This window comes from Sinocyclocheilus rhinocerous, unplaced genomic scaffold (genome assembly GCF_001515625.1).
Source record: "Sinocyclocheilus rhinocerous isolate Xijiao unplaced genomic scaffold, SAMN03320098_v1.1 scaffold532, whole genome shotgun sequence".
In the NCBI taxonomy this organism is placed as follows: domain Eukaryota; kingdom Metazoa; phylum Chordata; class Actinopteri; order Cypriniformes; family Cyprinidae; genus Sinocyclocheilus; species Sinocyclocheilus rhinocerous.
The window spans coordinates 1,066,349-1,082,075 of record NW_015642820.1 but is presented as its reverse complement, the minus strand read 5'-3'; the positions used below and the strand labels follow the sequence as shown (position 1 = coordinate 1,082,075).

Here is a 15,727-nt window from a genome sequence, read left to right as displayed (position 1 = left end):
TATAATTATAGTATGTATTTGTGATTAAGCTATAGCATGTGTGCATTTATACTGAATGATTTTTACCATTTTTACCATGGTATTGAGGTGCTATTTGTGTGGTTTTTACTGTGTTTATTCAAGCTACTATCAAATGTGCATTTTTAAGAGACAAAAAGTGATATTATTATTATTATTAATATTATCAGGCAACCCAAACCTGTTTCTTGATTTGAAACAATATCACTCATTAGAACATGCACAAACTAAGAAAAAATATATATACAGTATATTTTTTTTATTTAGATATTTATTTTGTTAAGGAAAATTAATTAGTTTCTACAACTTTCACTTTGGAGCAAAAATCTGGCTTTAAACTTGAAAAAATACAGATTTGACATTTATCGTGATAATTATCGATATCGACTGATATGAAAAAAATTATCGTTATAATTTTTTTGGCCATATCGCCCAGTCCTACTTCTATGTATATTAAGTCTTGAGTGTCCTATCAGACATTGTGTGTAAATGACTTGATCCCAGTGATTATTGAAGTGGAATATATGTTTTTTCCCAAAATCAAGATTTATTTCATGTAATTTGTTGTTTAAGCACTGATCCCATTTCGATGGCCATTTATTTTTGGTGTATACATTTAATGTTAGTTTCAGATCTGTGAAACGTATAGAGCATTTTACTGATTCTGTAGATCAGCCAATGAATAAAAAAAAAAAAAAATGTAACTGCAACTTTTTCATCTCACAATTCTGTTATTTTTCTCGCAATTTGCAAATTTACATCTCGCAATTCTGACTTTTTTCTCCAAACTGTGTGACAAACTCGCAACTGTGAATTATAAAGTCAGAACTGCAGGATATAAACTCGCATTTGCGAGAAATAAAGTCAGAATTGTGAGATATAGACTTTTTTCCTTGCAATTGCGAGTTTATAATCTCACAATTCTGACTTTTTTTCTCAGAATTATGAGATCGAAACTTGCAATTGTGAGTGGAGCAACTGCAGCTGAATAAAAATGGTAATTATGACTTTTTATCTCACAATTCTGACTTTTTTCTCACAACTGGTTTTCTCAGAAGTGTAAGATTTCAATTCACAATTCACAATTCCTTTTTATATCTTGCAATTCTGAGAAAAAGTTGCAATTACCTTTTTTTATTTTTATTCAGCGGCTTTATTTCAATTAAAAATTTTTTTTTTTAAAGTTCAAATTTTAATAACCTTGATATGAAGTCATTGACAGTTATTGGCTGGTATTAGTTGCTTTATCTGCATCAGACTATTGATATTTGCTGGTCAATATCTAATTGTGGACTGCCTGTTTTTATATTTTATATGGCTTTTGCTGTCATCTTGCTCTAATTAAAGGGATGGCACTATACATATGACAAAAACTGAAGTAATTTTGAAGATTTATTTGACAGTACAAAAACGACTGATTTTAGGTTTTAATAAGTTTATTTTAACAGCTTTTATGTATTTTGGGTCTGTTGCTCACACAAAGTCATCCATGCAAAACTATTCAAAACTAGTTTAACAAGGTTTGGGGTCAGAGAGATTTTTTTTTTACATTTTTGACAGAAGTCTCTTATGCTCACCATGGCTGCATTTGATTAAAAATACAGTAAAAACTGTAATATTGTGTAATAGTATTACCATTTAAAATAACTGTTTTCTATCTTAACATATTAAAATGTAAAATGTAATTTATTCCAGAGATGCAAAGCTGAATTCTGAGTACTGAATTTTCAACAGCCATAATTTCAGTGTTTGGCGTTGCATGATTTTTGCTGCTTAATATTTTTGAGGGAATCATAATGTATTTTTTCAGGATTATTTCATGAATAGAAAGTTCAAAACAAATTTCCGTAACATTATAAATGCCTTTACTGTCACTTTTGAACAACTGGCCTGCAAAAAGCTTGCTAATGTGGCTTGTCCTCTGTGGATTTAGTGATCTCTCACCTGAAGGAAGAGCTTGTAGATCATGGCTTGCAGCTTTTTAACGTCCTCACACATGATCAGCTGCTTGGCTTTACTCCGCACGGCAAAAATGTCCTCATTCAGAGGTCCACTACAGAGAAGACACACAAAAACAAGTGCTTCTGTATGAGCAAATGTCAGTGTTTGGACACACAACACAACTGGCGCGCTCCTGAGCCGGCTCTTACATGCGAACTTTGTGCCTGCCGATGATGAAGGCCACCTTACGGCTCCAAGGGTTGATGAAGCTGGACCAGCTGGAGTCCAGGGTGATGTAGTCGCCGTTCTGACACCGAAAGCGGATGGGCGAGTGTTCAAACGGAGGCTGGCCCGCGTACTTCAGAACTGAAGGGATCAGGACAAATTTTATTAAGACCTTATACAAGTCTGATAAAGACTTTACAATGTAGAAAAGTCATAAGAGATGTACGTACTTTTGCGGTGCATGGCCAGCATGAGCAGGCGGTCATCTGGATGAAGGCAGGACAGAACTGAGGTACCGATCAGGTCCTGAGGGAGGTAGCCGAGCAAAGGCAACGCTCTGCGAACACACACGACCAACTAACACATGAGGAAGAATTTCACAGTAGCTACTTTACCACAAGAAAATGCATTTGTTTCAAGTCTTTGCCGCTAAAATGCTCGTCTTATGCTATTGATTAAACGTGATGTTTGAAATCAGTCCAAGTCAAGTGTTATTTGTACTGTAAAAGACTTTCAATTCTAGCAAGATACTGAACTAATGTAGCTGATCAACTTAAAACTACTTCATGGTCGTGTGGTTAAATAAGGGCTAGCATAACACCCAGTGAGTACTGCAGAATAAACCTTAAATCCTTTTATGCTTTTTCACTTTTTCAACTTTAGTTAGTCTGTGATGTTGCTGTTTGAGCATAAAAAAGATCTGCAGTTACAAAGTTCAAAGTCCACTTCAAAAGGAGATATTTTATTTAACAGAAATCACTTTTCAAAAACTACAACGAACGACTTGTTTGGACTACAACGCATATTTTCCGGGATTTGTGATATCACAAATACCAACGAATGGGACGAGACCTGGTTGAGCTGCACTAGAGAAGGCAACGAGTGTTATCACTATGTCGTAGATACGCTAGCTTTCCCAAGGCAGACTTAAACTTAGAGTGGTTACAATCATCCAGGTTTAAATCGCGCTCAAATTGATTTGATTTTGACGCAATATTTACTCTGAAGCTTGCAGGCGGCTATGGTAAAGGGCGTGACATTTCCCGACCAGGTGCCGAGTGCTGCTAATAACAACACACACTGGCCCAGCTAACCAATCACAGCACATTTCGTATTTCAGAAGGTGGGCCTTCATTTGATACAGGAACTATTCAAGCCGTTCATGCCAGACTGGGGAGAGAGGTGTTGTAATAATGTAAAATATGTGAAAAATAATGTGTTTTTCGAACAACCTAGTATGAGAGCCTGTTCTAGTACACCCCCAAAACAAAATCAAGACTTTGTAAAAGAGCATAATAGGACCCCTTTAATGTGAAGCTGCTGACTGAACATTACTAGTTTATTTGGTTAGCAGCCATGTAAGAAGTCGGAAACTTTTTACAGATACTTACTAAATAAACAAATACACGGATAGACATTGATTAGAGTTGAAATGATTATTATTAAAATGATTAATTTTTAATTTAAAGAGATGACAAACAAGCAACAGGACAAACACTTTATTATTACTATTACACTATTATTATTACTAATGTTGCTCAGCTTTACTCAACATATGTGCAACATATTTTATACTTCTACTACTACTACTACTACGCTGCTCAGCCATATTCTGTGCAACATTATATTTTCAAATAATAATAATAATAATAAGCTGCTCATCTATACTCTGTGCAACATAATATTTAATAATAATAACAACAACAACGTGCTACTCAAGAGCATACTTTCAAATAATAATAATAATAATGAATAGATAATAATAATGACAACAATGTGCTACTCGGCTTTACTCCATGCAGCTAATTATTTTAAAATAATTATAATAATCATAATAATAATATTATTATTATATTTAATTATTATTATTATACTATTTGCAACATAATACTTTCAAATAATAATAATAATAAAAAATAAATAATAATAATAACAACAATGTGCTACTCAGCTTTAATAAAAAAATATATATATATGCCGATTAGCTTTACTCTATGCAACGTATTATTTTAAAACAACAAAAATAATAGTGCTGCTCAGCTTTACTCCACGCAGCATATTATTTTAAAACAATAATAACAATTTATTATTATTAAATAAACACATGACCATTTGCCCAAGCTGCCGATTCCTTTACTAAAGGTCAAAATCACTCACCGGTCATCCACTTCTAAAAAGACACAGCCTGGCGAATGAGTCGTGCTGAATATGCGCTTGTCCATGGGAATGCGAGGGGCTGGAGACAAAGCAACACGCAAACACACACAAATAACGATCATTTGATCAGACAGCCAAGAGTAAAAGCAAAAAAGACATTTCACTTAACACTAAACTAACAATGCAGAATAACCATATTTCATTCCGGCAGAGTTAAACAAGTAACATATTCAGGTCATGTGACAATAAAGTACTGCACTACTGTTTGAGAACGTGGCGAGGTGAAAGGTACCCTCGTATCCTGAGATGATGCGCTCGGCCAGGGCCAGACAGCACGGCTCCTCCTCTCCGCTCAATCCCTGAACCTTCAGCAGGTGCGGAGTGAGCCGGAAAGGACTATAACGCATTTCTCCATCTCTATCCTTCCCTCCTCTGAACACACACATAGAAAAACGTTTAAAAGACACACTTAATATTCAGTAATATTATCAGTTTAACTGCATTGACAACAGAGAGAACAAATGAGAAGAACTGAACAAAAATTAACGGGATAATGATTCTATTAGCCTCTGTAGAGCTGCTTCATAGATTTAAAAAAAGGGGCTTAAGGGGGAAGTCTTGGCCTAATGGTTAGAGAGTCGGACTCGTAGTCGTAACCCAAAGGTTGCGGGTTTGAGTCTCGTACCGGCAGGGATTGTGGGTGGGGGGAGTGAATGTACAGCGCTCTCTCCCACCTTCAGTAACATGACTGAGGTGCCCATGAGCCCCCAACTGCTCCCCGGGCGCTGCAGCAAAAAATGGCTGCCCACTGCTCCGGGTGTGTGTTCACGGTGTGTGTGTGTTCACTTTGGATGGGATAAATGCAGAGCACTAATTCCGAGTATGGGTTACCATACTTGGCCACATGTCACGTCACTTTCACTTTTCACTTTCAAAAAAAAAAGCTTGTGATGAACATTGCACTATTATTGAGCTAAACTGAATCAACAAGCTGAATAATTGAAGGACGTTACTGAAGGACTATTGTCTTGTTTATTACTGTGAAGCTGCTTTAAACCAATCTGTATTGTAAAAAGTGCTACATAAATAAATGCAATATTAATGAGACACAGATGAGAATGAGTAATAATGCTGTACAAGGGGCAATTCTGATAAGGTGAAACACACTGACCTGATTCGACAGAAGAAGGACTTGACCTGGGCGCATTCAAACAGAACCGCCGCTACAGAGAGACAAAGAGGAATAGCATCTTTCATTCTTAAAATGAACATTTCAATTTATCAAAGATGTTTGCATTATTCAATGCATGTGCAATATCAGTGAAAGCCTCCAGAGCGACTCACCGCTGTCTGTGCCCACGTTCCAGGGCGGCAGCCACGGTTGCGCCGTGTGCGAGTAAAACACATTGACGTCCTGATGGTACAGCAGCTCCACGAACTTGACAGATTCCAGAAACTTCCTCTTGCAGTGAAGCACACTGGAGGCCTGTTCGGACGCGTAAACCACCTTCCCGGAGGTCAGAGAATAGACCACCACAAACGTGTCCTGAGAACACCACAGAACTCCTTGTATATGTGAACTCCTTCCACAGAGACGGAACTCATTAAAGGAATCGTTCAACCAAAAATGAAAATTCTGTCATCATTTACTCCAACCCTTAAGTTGTTCCAAACATGTATGTGTTTATATACAGATATTTTGAAGAATGTTGGAATACTATGGAAGTCAATGGGGACCAGCAACTGTTTGGTTCCCAACATTCTTCTCAGATCAGAAAATCTTCTTTTATTTTCAACAGAAGAAAAAAACTTTTTGGAAATAAAAATGACAGAATTTTCATTTTTGAGTGATTTATCACTTTAAGGCAAGACCTCACAGGTGAATAGAGTAGATATCACTAGGGTTGGGTATCGTTTGGGTTTTTTCGATACCGGTGCCAAATCAATACTTTTAAAACGGTTCCAGTGCCTAAACGGTGCCTGAACTGATACTTATTAAAAAATAAATAAATAAAAATTCCCCAAAAAATAATGGATTGGCCATTAGCACTATAAACACATGATGTCTGTTTCATTCATACTGGACGCTAGAGGGCGCCCTCGCACAGAAAATCCACATATCCAGTCACAGAAGTAGCAAACTCATGACCTCCAGGAAATCCCTTATATGGACAAAGGCACCACGCTAGATTTGTCGCTAGTCGCTTTTTTGGAAAAAAGTCGCCAGGGGGGTCTGAAAAGTCGCTAAGTTGGCAACACTGCTAGTTAACTGATTACATTAAAAATTGCAACCCAAACTTTCTGAAATGTAATGTTTTAATATACAAATGAGATATTATCTAATTAAAGATGCACTAATCTGCATACAACTGGAGAACAGAAATCAGAACATTTTATATAGCCACGTTCACAATTATTGTTTCATTTTATCGACATATTAGAGTGAAAGATGTTTACAGAGGGGATTTCGAATATCTCTTTTTATCACTTATATAAATCAGAACATATTGACAACAGACAGAACAAAACAAGTATATGATCCACGTTTTAAGGAATAAAAAGTTGTAAATTAGGCAAATGATATATAAACACAAAATTATTTTAGCATCACTGAGATACTATTATGGATTTGTTAATATTTTTTATTAGATTTTATTTTTGTATTTTCTTTTATGTTCTTTTAGATAATTTTTTAGAAATTTAGTAGTTCTTTTTTTTTTGTAAATGTCTATATAATTTTTATTTTTACTTCAGTTTTAGTTTGATATTTTAGCACATCAAGTTAAACTTAAATGAACATTTTGAATATCTTATTAACATTTATTTTAAGTTGAGAATTTTTTTTATGGTTTAAGTTTAAATTTTTTGTTTTAGCTAACTCTAATAACTCGCAGGAAAAAACCCCTGTGTAAAAACCTTCAGAATATAGACAGAAATAAAACCATAAAGTTTGGTGTAAGTGCTGCTGAAGTGGACATTTCTGACTTCTGAAAAACCCAAGAGAAAACCGCCCTTAAAGACAGGTATTGCAGTTCAAATCTACAGATGCAAATAGATACAATAGAAAAGTGTATTTTGGAATTTTTCCTTCCACTAGTCTGAACAACACATAATGAAAAGCCAAATAGCCCCAAATCTCAAAACTGACCAGTGAAAACAAACACGGCTTTGAGAGGAAACTCAGCAGGACATACCGTGTTTTTCAGCGTGTGTTCTGATGTGATTCCCTCCAGCTCCTCCAGCGTGCACACAGTAGCGTCTCGTCTCTCCTCCAGTCCGCTGCTCATTAGTAAGTTGTAGTACTCACTGTTTGCTGCAGGGGGCGGCAGAGGAAGAGTACAAATGAGCCGAGCATGAGAACCACAATCTTTTAATTAATCAGTGTTTGATTTAAACAACAGAGCAGGTGGCTCACAAGAGACCATGCCAGATATTACAACACCAGACTACTGGGAAATTTCACATAGCATAACATCACAGACTGAATAATGACATTTATTTCAAGTGATGGTAAATAAACATAAGCAGAAAAATAAACCCATATAGGCACTGAATAAGCTTGAATTAATTTTAATAAAATACATTTAATTAATAAAACGAAATGCATGATGATTAAATCCCTTAAAATATTACCATGATAACTATCATCTCCACCAAATAAACTCAATATAACCCTTGCAAAAACTTTTTTCCTTATCTGCATTTTTTTTTTTTGCCATTAATTTGATACAATTGCCGTATACAAAACAGATTTTGAAAAACAAAAAAAAACTGTAGAACTTGCAGCAAACCTATAGTAACACATTCAAATATGCCAAAAGAAGCGCATGTGCAAATATGAACTTGCTGTAATTTGTGGCAAAATCAGTATATTTTGGTAAGGGTAACCACAGCTGAAAAAATAAATAAATGACAAATCTGTGGTGTTTTAGCAGATTTCCTTGCATAAGCGACCTTACAGAGTGGCATTTTTCAAACTGAACTTTTCTAAGTGATAACTGTAATCTATAGGACTTTCTTTATGCATATCAGAAAATTTGTTGTTTGCACAACCATACATTATTTCAGCTACCATTAAGAAGCTACTGAGTGCTAAACATATATCAAGCATGCATGATTCAGTAGAAAATTCCTTGTGTTTTGGTGACTGAATGCTTATTGAAGCAACAGTGTCATCAGAGCATCTGTTGTGGTTCACTGAGGGCAACATTATAAACTTGAAGATTAAAGATATTTTATTTTTATTAGAGATGTTTGGATTGTTATTTTATTTTATTGTTTTATTTTTATTAAATGCTCATAATAACATTTTATGTGATAAAAAATAAAATAAAAACACAAAAATAAACACAAAATAATATAAAATAAATATATTTCTTGGTCTTTGGCTTATTTAGTTTACTATAAAGTTGACTAAAATAGCCCAAGAGTTCAAAGCATAATGTTCTCAATGTCTGCCCTTGCTGAACCACAGCAGATGTTTTGATTCTGTTGCTACTATGAGAATCTATACCACCAAAAAACAGGAAAAACATCTCGGCCACATTCCAGAGTGTCGAGTTTCACAATTACTGAACGATATGATGCACATGATGACCTCATGCAGAAGCTATCAGCATCTGCCCACATCATCTCAATACAGGCGTTATACTGTGAAACATATTTGATATAGCGATAAACAAAACATGGGAAAGCACTGAGAAGGAGTGAACAGAATTAGCAGGGTTTTACTGCCAGCGAGCGGTTAGGACCTGGACTCGCCCTTCCTGCAGACGCAGCTGTTACATAATCACAGACGCTCTGCTGCGGATCTGAATGTGTGCTGCCGTTATAACAGCAGTGTGTGTGTGTGTGTGTTTATACCTTGTACTTGTTTGACACAGTTCAGTGCATAGTTCAGTGCCTCTACAGTACTGGCTTTACTGCGGCTTCTCTTCTCAGACGGCAGCCGTTTCTTCATCTCCTGCACCGTCTGCATCATCTCTCGGTGCGTCTGCTCACTGCACATGCACACATTTGTTTTCATTCACTCATTCAACATGTTTGTTTGAATTTTAACCTAATATTAATTCATTATAATGGAAGCCCATTTCTGCCACATAAGAAAAAAATCTAAATGATGACAAAAAGTTGAAATTATGAGATACGAAGTCATGATTTTGAGATAAAAAGTTGACAATTTTACTTCATAATTGTGACTTTTTATATAATAATAATTTCAACTTTTTGGTAATTTATCTAATAATTATGACATAAAAGTCATAACTTTGAAAAAAATTCAGCTTGTTTCAATTATGAATTTATCTCAATTTTATCATTTTACCAAGCATGATTTTATGTGAAAATATTTGAAAAGTAATTAATACTTTTATGGAATAATTATGGGGTTTTATCTAATAATGATACATTTTTGTTATTTTTTCTCATAACTGATGTGTCAATTTTGACTTATCTCATAAAAAGTAATTAAAAGTAAAAAAACAACAACTTTTAATGTAATAATTATGATTTTTTTTTTGTTTAATTTTAACTTAGTATCTTATCATTACGACTATTTATTTCAGAATTATGATTTAACAAAGCATTATTTTGTTATTTTGGCAAATAATGATCACTTTTTATCTTGTAATTTAAACCTTTTGTCAATTTATCTCATAATTGACAGTGTGTCAGTTTCTACTTTTAATTTCATAAAGTCATAATTATGACGTAAAAATGTCAACTTTTAATGTCATAATTGACTTTTTATCTCATAAAATGAAATAATTATGACATATCAACTTTTAATATTATAAGTGTGACTTTATCTCATAATTTCAACTTTTTATGTCAGAATTATTATTTAACAAAGCATAATTTTGTTATGTGGTGAAAATTTCTATGATAATTATAACTTTTTTGCCTTGTAATTTCAGCTTTTTCTCTATTTATCTCATAATTGACTTAGTGTGTCAATTTCGGCTTTTAATCTCATAAAAAGTCATAATTATGACACACATTTCAGCTTTTAAATGTCATAATAATGACTTATTTACTTTTTTTTTATTGGTTAAACAAAGCAGGGTTTTGTTTTCTTATGTGGCAGAATTGGGCTTCCATAATTATAATAACTATATGGGTGTAGAAATTATTTGAAAAGTGAAGGGACTTTTATACACATAATGAAAATAGTTACATTAACATTTGATTTCAACACTAGAAAGTTTCATCCTTTACAATTGAACAAATTTTTTTGTGTGTTTTGCATGCATCTTTCTTTACAATAAATGACACTTTGCTATCCATTTTGAATCTAATACAACAACATTTTTAAGTGTTCAAATACGTTTTAAGAGCACTGTATGATCCATGACATTAATGCATATCTGCCAATACAAATGGGAGTTTCGTTACCGCAAAATTTCAGTTCTAATGCAAATATGTGGTTGTGACGGTTTGAGGTGGGTTAGTTTACCTGCACTCAGTGTGATGAGCGCTATGAAAGCTGGATGATGACGAACCAGTGGCAGATTTTGAGCTGAAGACACAAAGAGATGAAGAAGAACTTGACTTGACCAGAAGTCTAATTTTATACACAAAATGCATACAAGCTGGTCTAGAAGACAGTTTCAATTAGAACTGCGCTTTCAAAGATTTCTTAAAACTTTTTAATCAGGAAGAAAGAAAACACTCAAATGGACTTGTTAAAGTAGACTACTCACGATTAGGGGTTTATTCAAATCACAAACCCTCAGCATGAGCATTAATAATAGTGATTGTTGAACCTCTTGGTGCTTCCTGATCCCGTGGTGCTTCCAGGGCTGCAATTGGCTGAGGAGTGATGATGTCGTGACCCACCAACGCTGTCGTTTCCGCTGCTGGAGTCGTGGCCGCTGTTCATGTCCACATCCTCGTGCGTCTGCTCTCCTCCGCTCTCCTCACACCCCGCTGAGCTTTCCCCTCTGCTGGTTCTTCCTCGCTGCTCCTCAGCCTCCTCCTCAACTGATCCGGATCCGCTGGTCCCGGGGTCCTGCCCGCTGTTAGTTTGGTCCGTCTGCCCCGCACGCTTGCTGGAGCCTGGAGAAGAGTTCTCCTCTTCTCCATCGGGAAAGCTGTCTCCTCCCGGCATTCCCTGCTGCAAGTTCTCCTCCGACTGCTGCCCACCTCTACTGAAGCTCTGATCCGCAATCTAGATGCTCTGCTGCTTTTGTCCACATCAACAATGAAGGTCTATAGAGAGATCCATGAGGATGATGTTTTACTAGATGCTTACGTAGAGTCTTCCATTGAAAGAACTGCAAAAGGAACATGGATAAAATAAATAAAGTTTGTGTGTGTGTGTGTGCATTTATACATATATATATATATATATATATACATACAGTATCTCACAGAAGTGAGTACACCCCTCACATTTTTGTAAATATTTTATTATATCTTTTCATGTGACAACACTGAAGAAATGACACTTTGCTACAATGTAAAGTAGTGAGTGTACAGCTTGTATAACAGTGTAAATTTGCTGTCCCTGTCAAAATAACTCAACACACAGCCATTAATGTCTTTTACGCCATCTTTATGTAGAGCATCAATTCTTCTTTTCAGATCCTCAGAGAGTTCTTTGCCATGAGGTGCCATGTTGAACTTCCAGTGACCAGTATGAGAGAGTGAGAGCGATAACACCAAATTTAACACACCTGCTCCCCATTCACACCTGAGACCTTGTAACACTAATGAGTCACTTGACACCGGGGAGAGAAAATGGCTAATTGGGCCCAATTTGGACAATTTCACTGTATGCGCGACACATACATCCTGCGTCATCCGCCAGAACGCCTTCCGCTTGTTTGAAATATGGATATTTTTCTTACAAAAACACAATAATTCGCTACAGGAGGCCTTTATTCACCCCCCAGAGCCATATGAGGCATGTTTTATTATGGATGCGTGCGCTTTATTTGACGACTTGTGGACTGTTCAACTGCAACACCCGCTGACTGCAATGATAGAGCTTGGAATAGCCAGGACAATTTTTAATATAACTCCGACTGGATTCATCTGAAAGAAGAAAGTCATATACACCTAGGATGCCTTGAAGGTGAGTAAAACACAGGCTAATTTTCATTTTTGGGTGAACTAACCCTTTAAGCTTTTCAGAGCTCTGAATATATAGTGGGAGGTTACCTACACTGTCTAGTACAAAAAAGCAGGAAAACAACACATTCACCACATTTCATCTCATTAACTACTGGAATTATTGTATAATGGGGTGTTGATTTGCACATGCAGCACAAGATGTCCAAGTGTGAACATAATCATATCAGCTTTCAAGCTCAAAAACAACACAAAAGCCCAAAGGTGTCTCAGACAGAAAGATTCATAACACATATTATACAACTGTCTGGCTTTATTCAGGACGCTAATATTACACACTCCTAACAGTTACAGTAAGGGTTAATCCAGCTAAATATTTTATAAACTTTATTGGTCATCTTTGTCCAAAGTGCCTCATAAGTACAAGTGTTTTACACAATAATAAAATATTTGAACCGACAACCTTCAGACTGCATTTTTACAATTTTCGCAGATAATTTGTATTATTTGTATGGCAAAAACTGTAAGTCTGATTACTTGTATACATATGCACCAAAGTTTAATATTTCAGGTTATGGATTTGTTCTGGCTTCACAAACATTACTAGATTCCAGGCCAGATCATTTAAATCAATTTTTTTGTGCCTGCATATCTGTTACGGTGTTAACGTCACACTTTCTATATTGTAGGGTCGTGACCTGTCTGTGTAATGACTGCTGCCGTTTGTACAGAGACTCTGACGCAGTCATTCTCAAAATAGGCCGTGTCAGAGTAGGACTGGGTCCGGTATTAAAACTACAAAATAGACTTTCTGAACCCTGATTGTGCACAATTCAGACTGACCTCTCTGCTCATTTTAAAGCACACAGGATTCAGTTAGAAACGGTCCAAAACAAGTTCTAGGCAGGCTTTTTATAGTTAACTAAAACTGAAACCAAAAAACAAATTTTGTTATTTAAAATAAAAGAAACATTAACTGAAATAAAATAAAATTTATAAAAACTTATTTCAGCATTCTCATTTTCATTTAGTTTATCCTGATGTACAAAAATAACTAAAATAAAAATGTATAAACTATATAGATAGACTATATATTAGAAAATATATAGATTCAAAAATTAAATTAAAAATTTAAAAAATATTTAATAGAATAAAAATAAAAAATAATTAACATTTTTAAAAAAAATTTTTACATTTATTTATGTATTTTTTGCTATTCTCCCTGACTCAAGAGTTAAATATCGTCCACCTATATATGCACAGTTTTTTGGACATTTTTGAATAAGGTAAAACTTGAAAATGCACTTAAGCAAAACAGGGCGGCGGCAATCGGTGCCTTCAGTAATGCATTATGATTACATATGTGATTATATAATACAGGTCACGTATACACATTCATTTCTTTGTCATTCACATTTATGCACAACTGTTTCTTTATCATATCTCATGTCTTTACTACAAAAAGCGATATGGGATCTTTTGCAACAGGTAATAATCTTTATGTACACTGTATACGACTGTGAACCATAAAACGCTACATGTATCTTTACTTTACAACTTTTTTTACATAGTAAAAAGCTAAGATAAGCTGAAACATGTCCTCAGGTTACAGACCAGACAGAGTGAAACTCCTTGTGTTCTGGAGAGTCAACTGTAAGCTAAATAGCACTGGGACTTCAAAAAGGAGTAGACAGACAAATAGACAGAATACAAGCTTTAAAGCAGAAGTGTGTCATTGTTCTGCAACAATGCAGAAATAAAGACTTTTTAAACAGGTTTCCCAGACAGCCCCGCTCCAAACTCATTTAAAACTCAAGTCAGTGCTGCTATTGAGCTGGTTGAGATGGAAACGCTCAGCTTAAAGCACCAGTATCTACAACTATTTTTTTTTAGTATCTATCTACCTACCTACCCCTCTCTCTCTCTCGGTCTCTATATATATATAAGGGGTGTAATGGTCCACGTATTCGAACCGAAAAATTTCAGTATAGGTTTTTTGGTTCGTTTGTTACGCATGTGTAGTGAACAAATACAGCATTGTTTTTAACCACTGCACGAGTGGAACTTCATTGTATTGTTACTTTCGATAAGTTTCAATCAGTGTTTCAACCACGGAAAGACATCAGCAAAAAATGTCACATATCATTTCATTAACCTCAGGCAAGTCATCAGTGTCCACAGCTCGTTAGTTCGGTAGAGCAATGAAGTCTAGAGAAGAGCATTTTGAGAAATATTAGACTATATACTTCTTATACTATATACTTCATTATATTTTACTTTACCTGTTAGTGATGTCTTAATTATTAAAACATAAAGCATACTTAAAGCCTTTATGTATAATGCATTATAACAGTTAGCTTATAAATTCATTGTTACACTATGCATTTTAAATTCGGTTATAATTATGACAAGATATAATGTATTACAACGCACATTATGAATAAGTATAATGCATTATTCCCCTTAATAACCCTTTATAATGCATTATACATATCGGCTTTAAGTAAAGTGTTAACAAAAACATTATTTTGCATTCTCTAATGGATGATATTATTGATATTTGGCCACATTTTCCCTCACAATTGCCTGATTATCTGACAACAAGCCTTGCCAAATTAAGAGTGTCAGTTTCACCGATATCTTGATAATGTGCAGTTTCTCGAAATATGGAATTTCAGTAAATATTGCATGAAATATTTGTTCAAAGCTGCATTCGTTTGCATCTGCATCACCCTGCCTTCTAATTACCTGCATCATCCATGGGAAAATCCATAACAGTTGACCACACATTTCCATGACTGTGTAAATTAACATTGTTTAAATAGGATACAGGTGGTTATACACTATCAATATCAAATGTTCAATAATAAACGATAACAAAATACTTTCCTGGCTCATTCATAAGACTCCTCTAAGTTCTGAAGAATCACCTTAAAGGGGTCATATAATGTTGCTAAAAGGAACATTCTTTATGCACCAAGAGCTTGTAACACTCCAAAGAGAAAGGAAAAATTGAAATCGCATCATATGACCCCTTTAAGTAGTGAAACACCTACGATAACTCATTCTAGCTCGTGCAAATGTACATACTATTTTGATATTAAGCAACTACAGACCCCCACTATCTGACTTGACCTATTAAAACACCATTTAGGATTCACTTAAGAAAAAAACAAACATCCTCCATAGTTTCCAAAATCCTAACAAACCCACAAGAATAACACTCTGTGTGATACTCGCCTCCACCATCGCACATGCACGGCCACGAGTCTGCTTAAAGATATCCACGTAAACCCGTCTGACTCGTGCATCT

General features: G+C 35.2%; 1 protein-coding gene across 1 annotated transcript in view; it reads right to left on the bottom strand.

Annotated features, from left to right (window-relative positions):
* Nucleotides 1-11,611, bottom strand: part of LOC107756610 (period circadian protein homolog 3-like) — a 30,419-nt gene extending 18,808 nt beyond the window's left edge. The window contains exons 1-11 of the mRNA XM_016573794.1: nucleotides 11,106-11,611; nucleotides 10,796-10,858; nucleotides 9,205-9,341; nucleotides 7,536-7,654; nucleotides 5,686-5,887; nucleotides 5,513-5,564; nucleotides 4,634-4,773; nucleotides 4,342-4,420; nucleotides 2,415-2,521; nucleotides 2,169-2,325; nucleotides 1,963-2,071 (exon numbers count right to left, since the gene is read on the bottom strand). Of these exons, the coding sequence (XP_016429280.1) occupies nucleotides 1,963-2,071; nucleotides 2,169-2,325; nucleotides 2,415-2,521; nucleotides 4,342-4,420; nucleotides 4,634-4,773; nucleotides 5,513-5,564; nucleotides 5,686-5,887; nucleotides 7,536-7,654; nucleotides 9,205-9,341; nucleotides 10,796-10,858; nucleotides 11,106-11,449 (1,509 nt within the window). The 5' untranslated portion in view covers nucleotides 11,450-11,611. The remainder of the gene's footprint in view (nucleotides 1-1,962; nucleotides 2,072-2,168; nucleotides 2,326-2,414; nucleotides 2,522-4,341; nucleotides 4,421-4,633; nucleotides 4,774-5,512; nucleotides 5,565-5,685; nucleotides 5,888-7,535; nucleotides 7,655-9,204; nucleotides 9,342-10,795; nucleotides 10,859-11,105) is intronic.
* Between the last annotated feature and the right edge of the window lie 4,116 nt (nucleotides 11,612-15,727).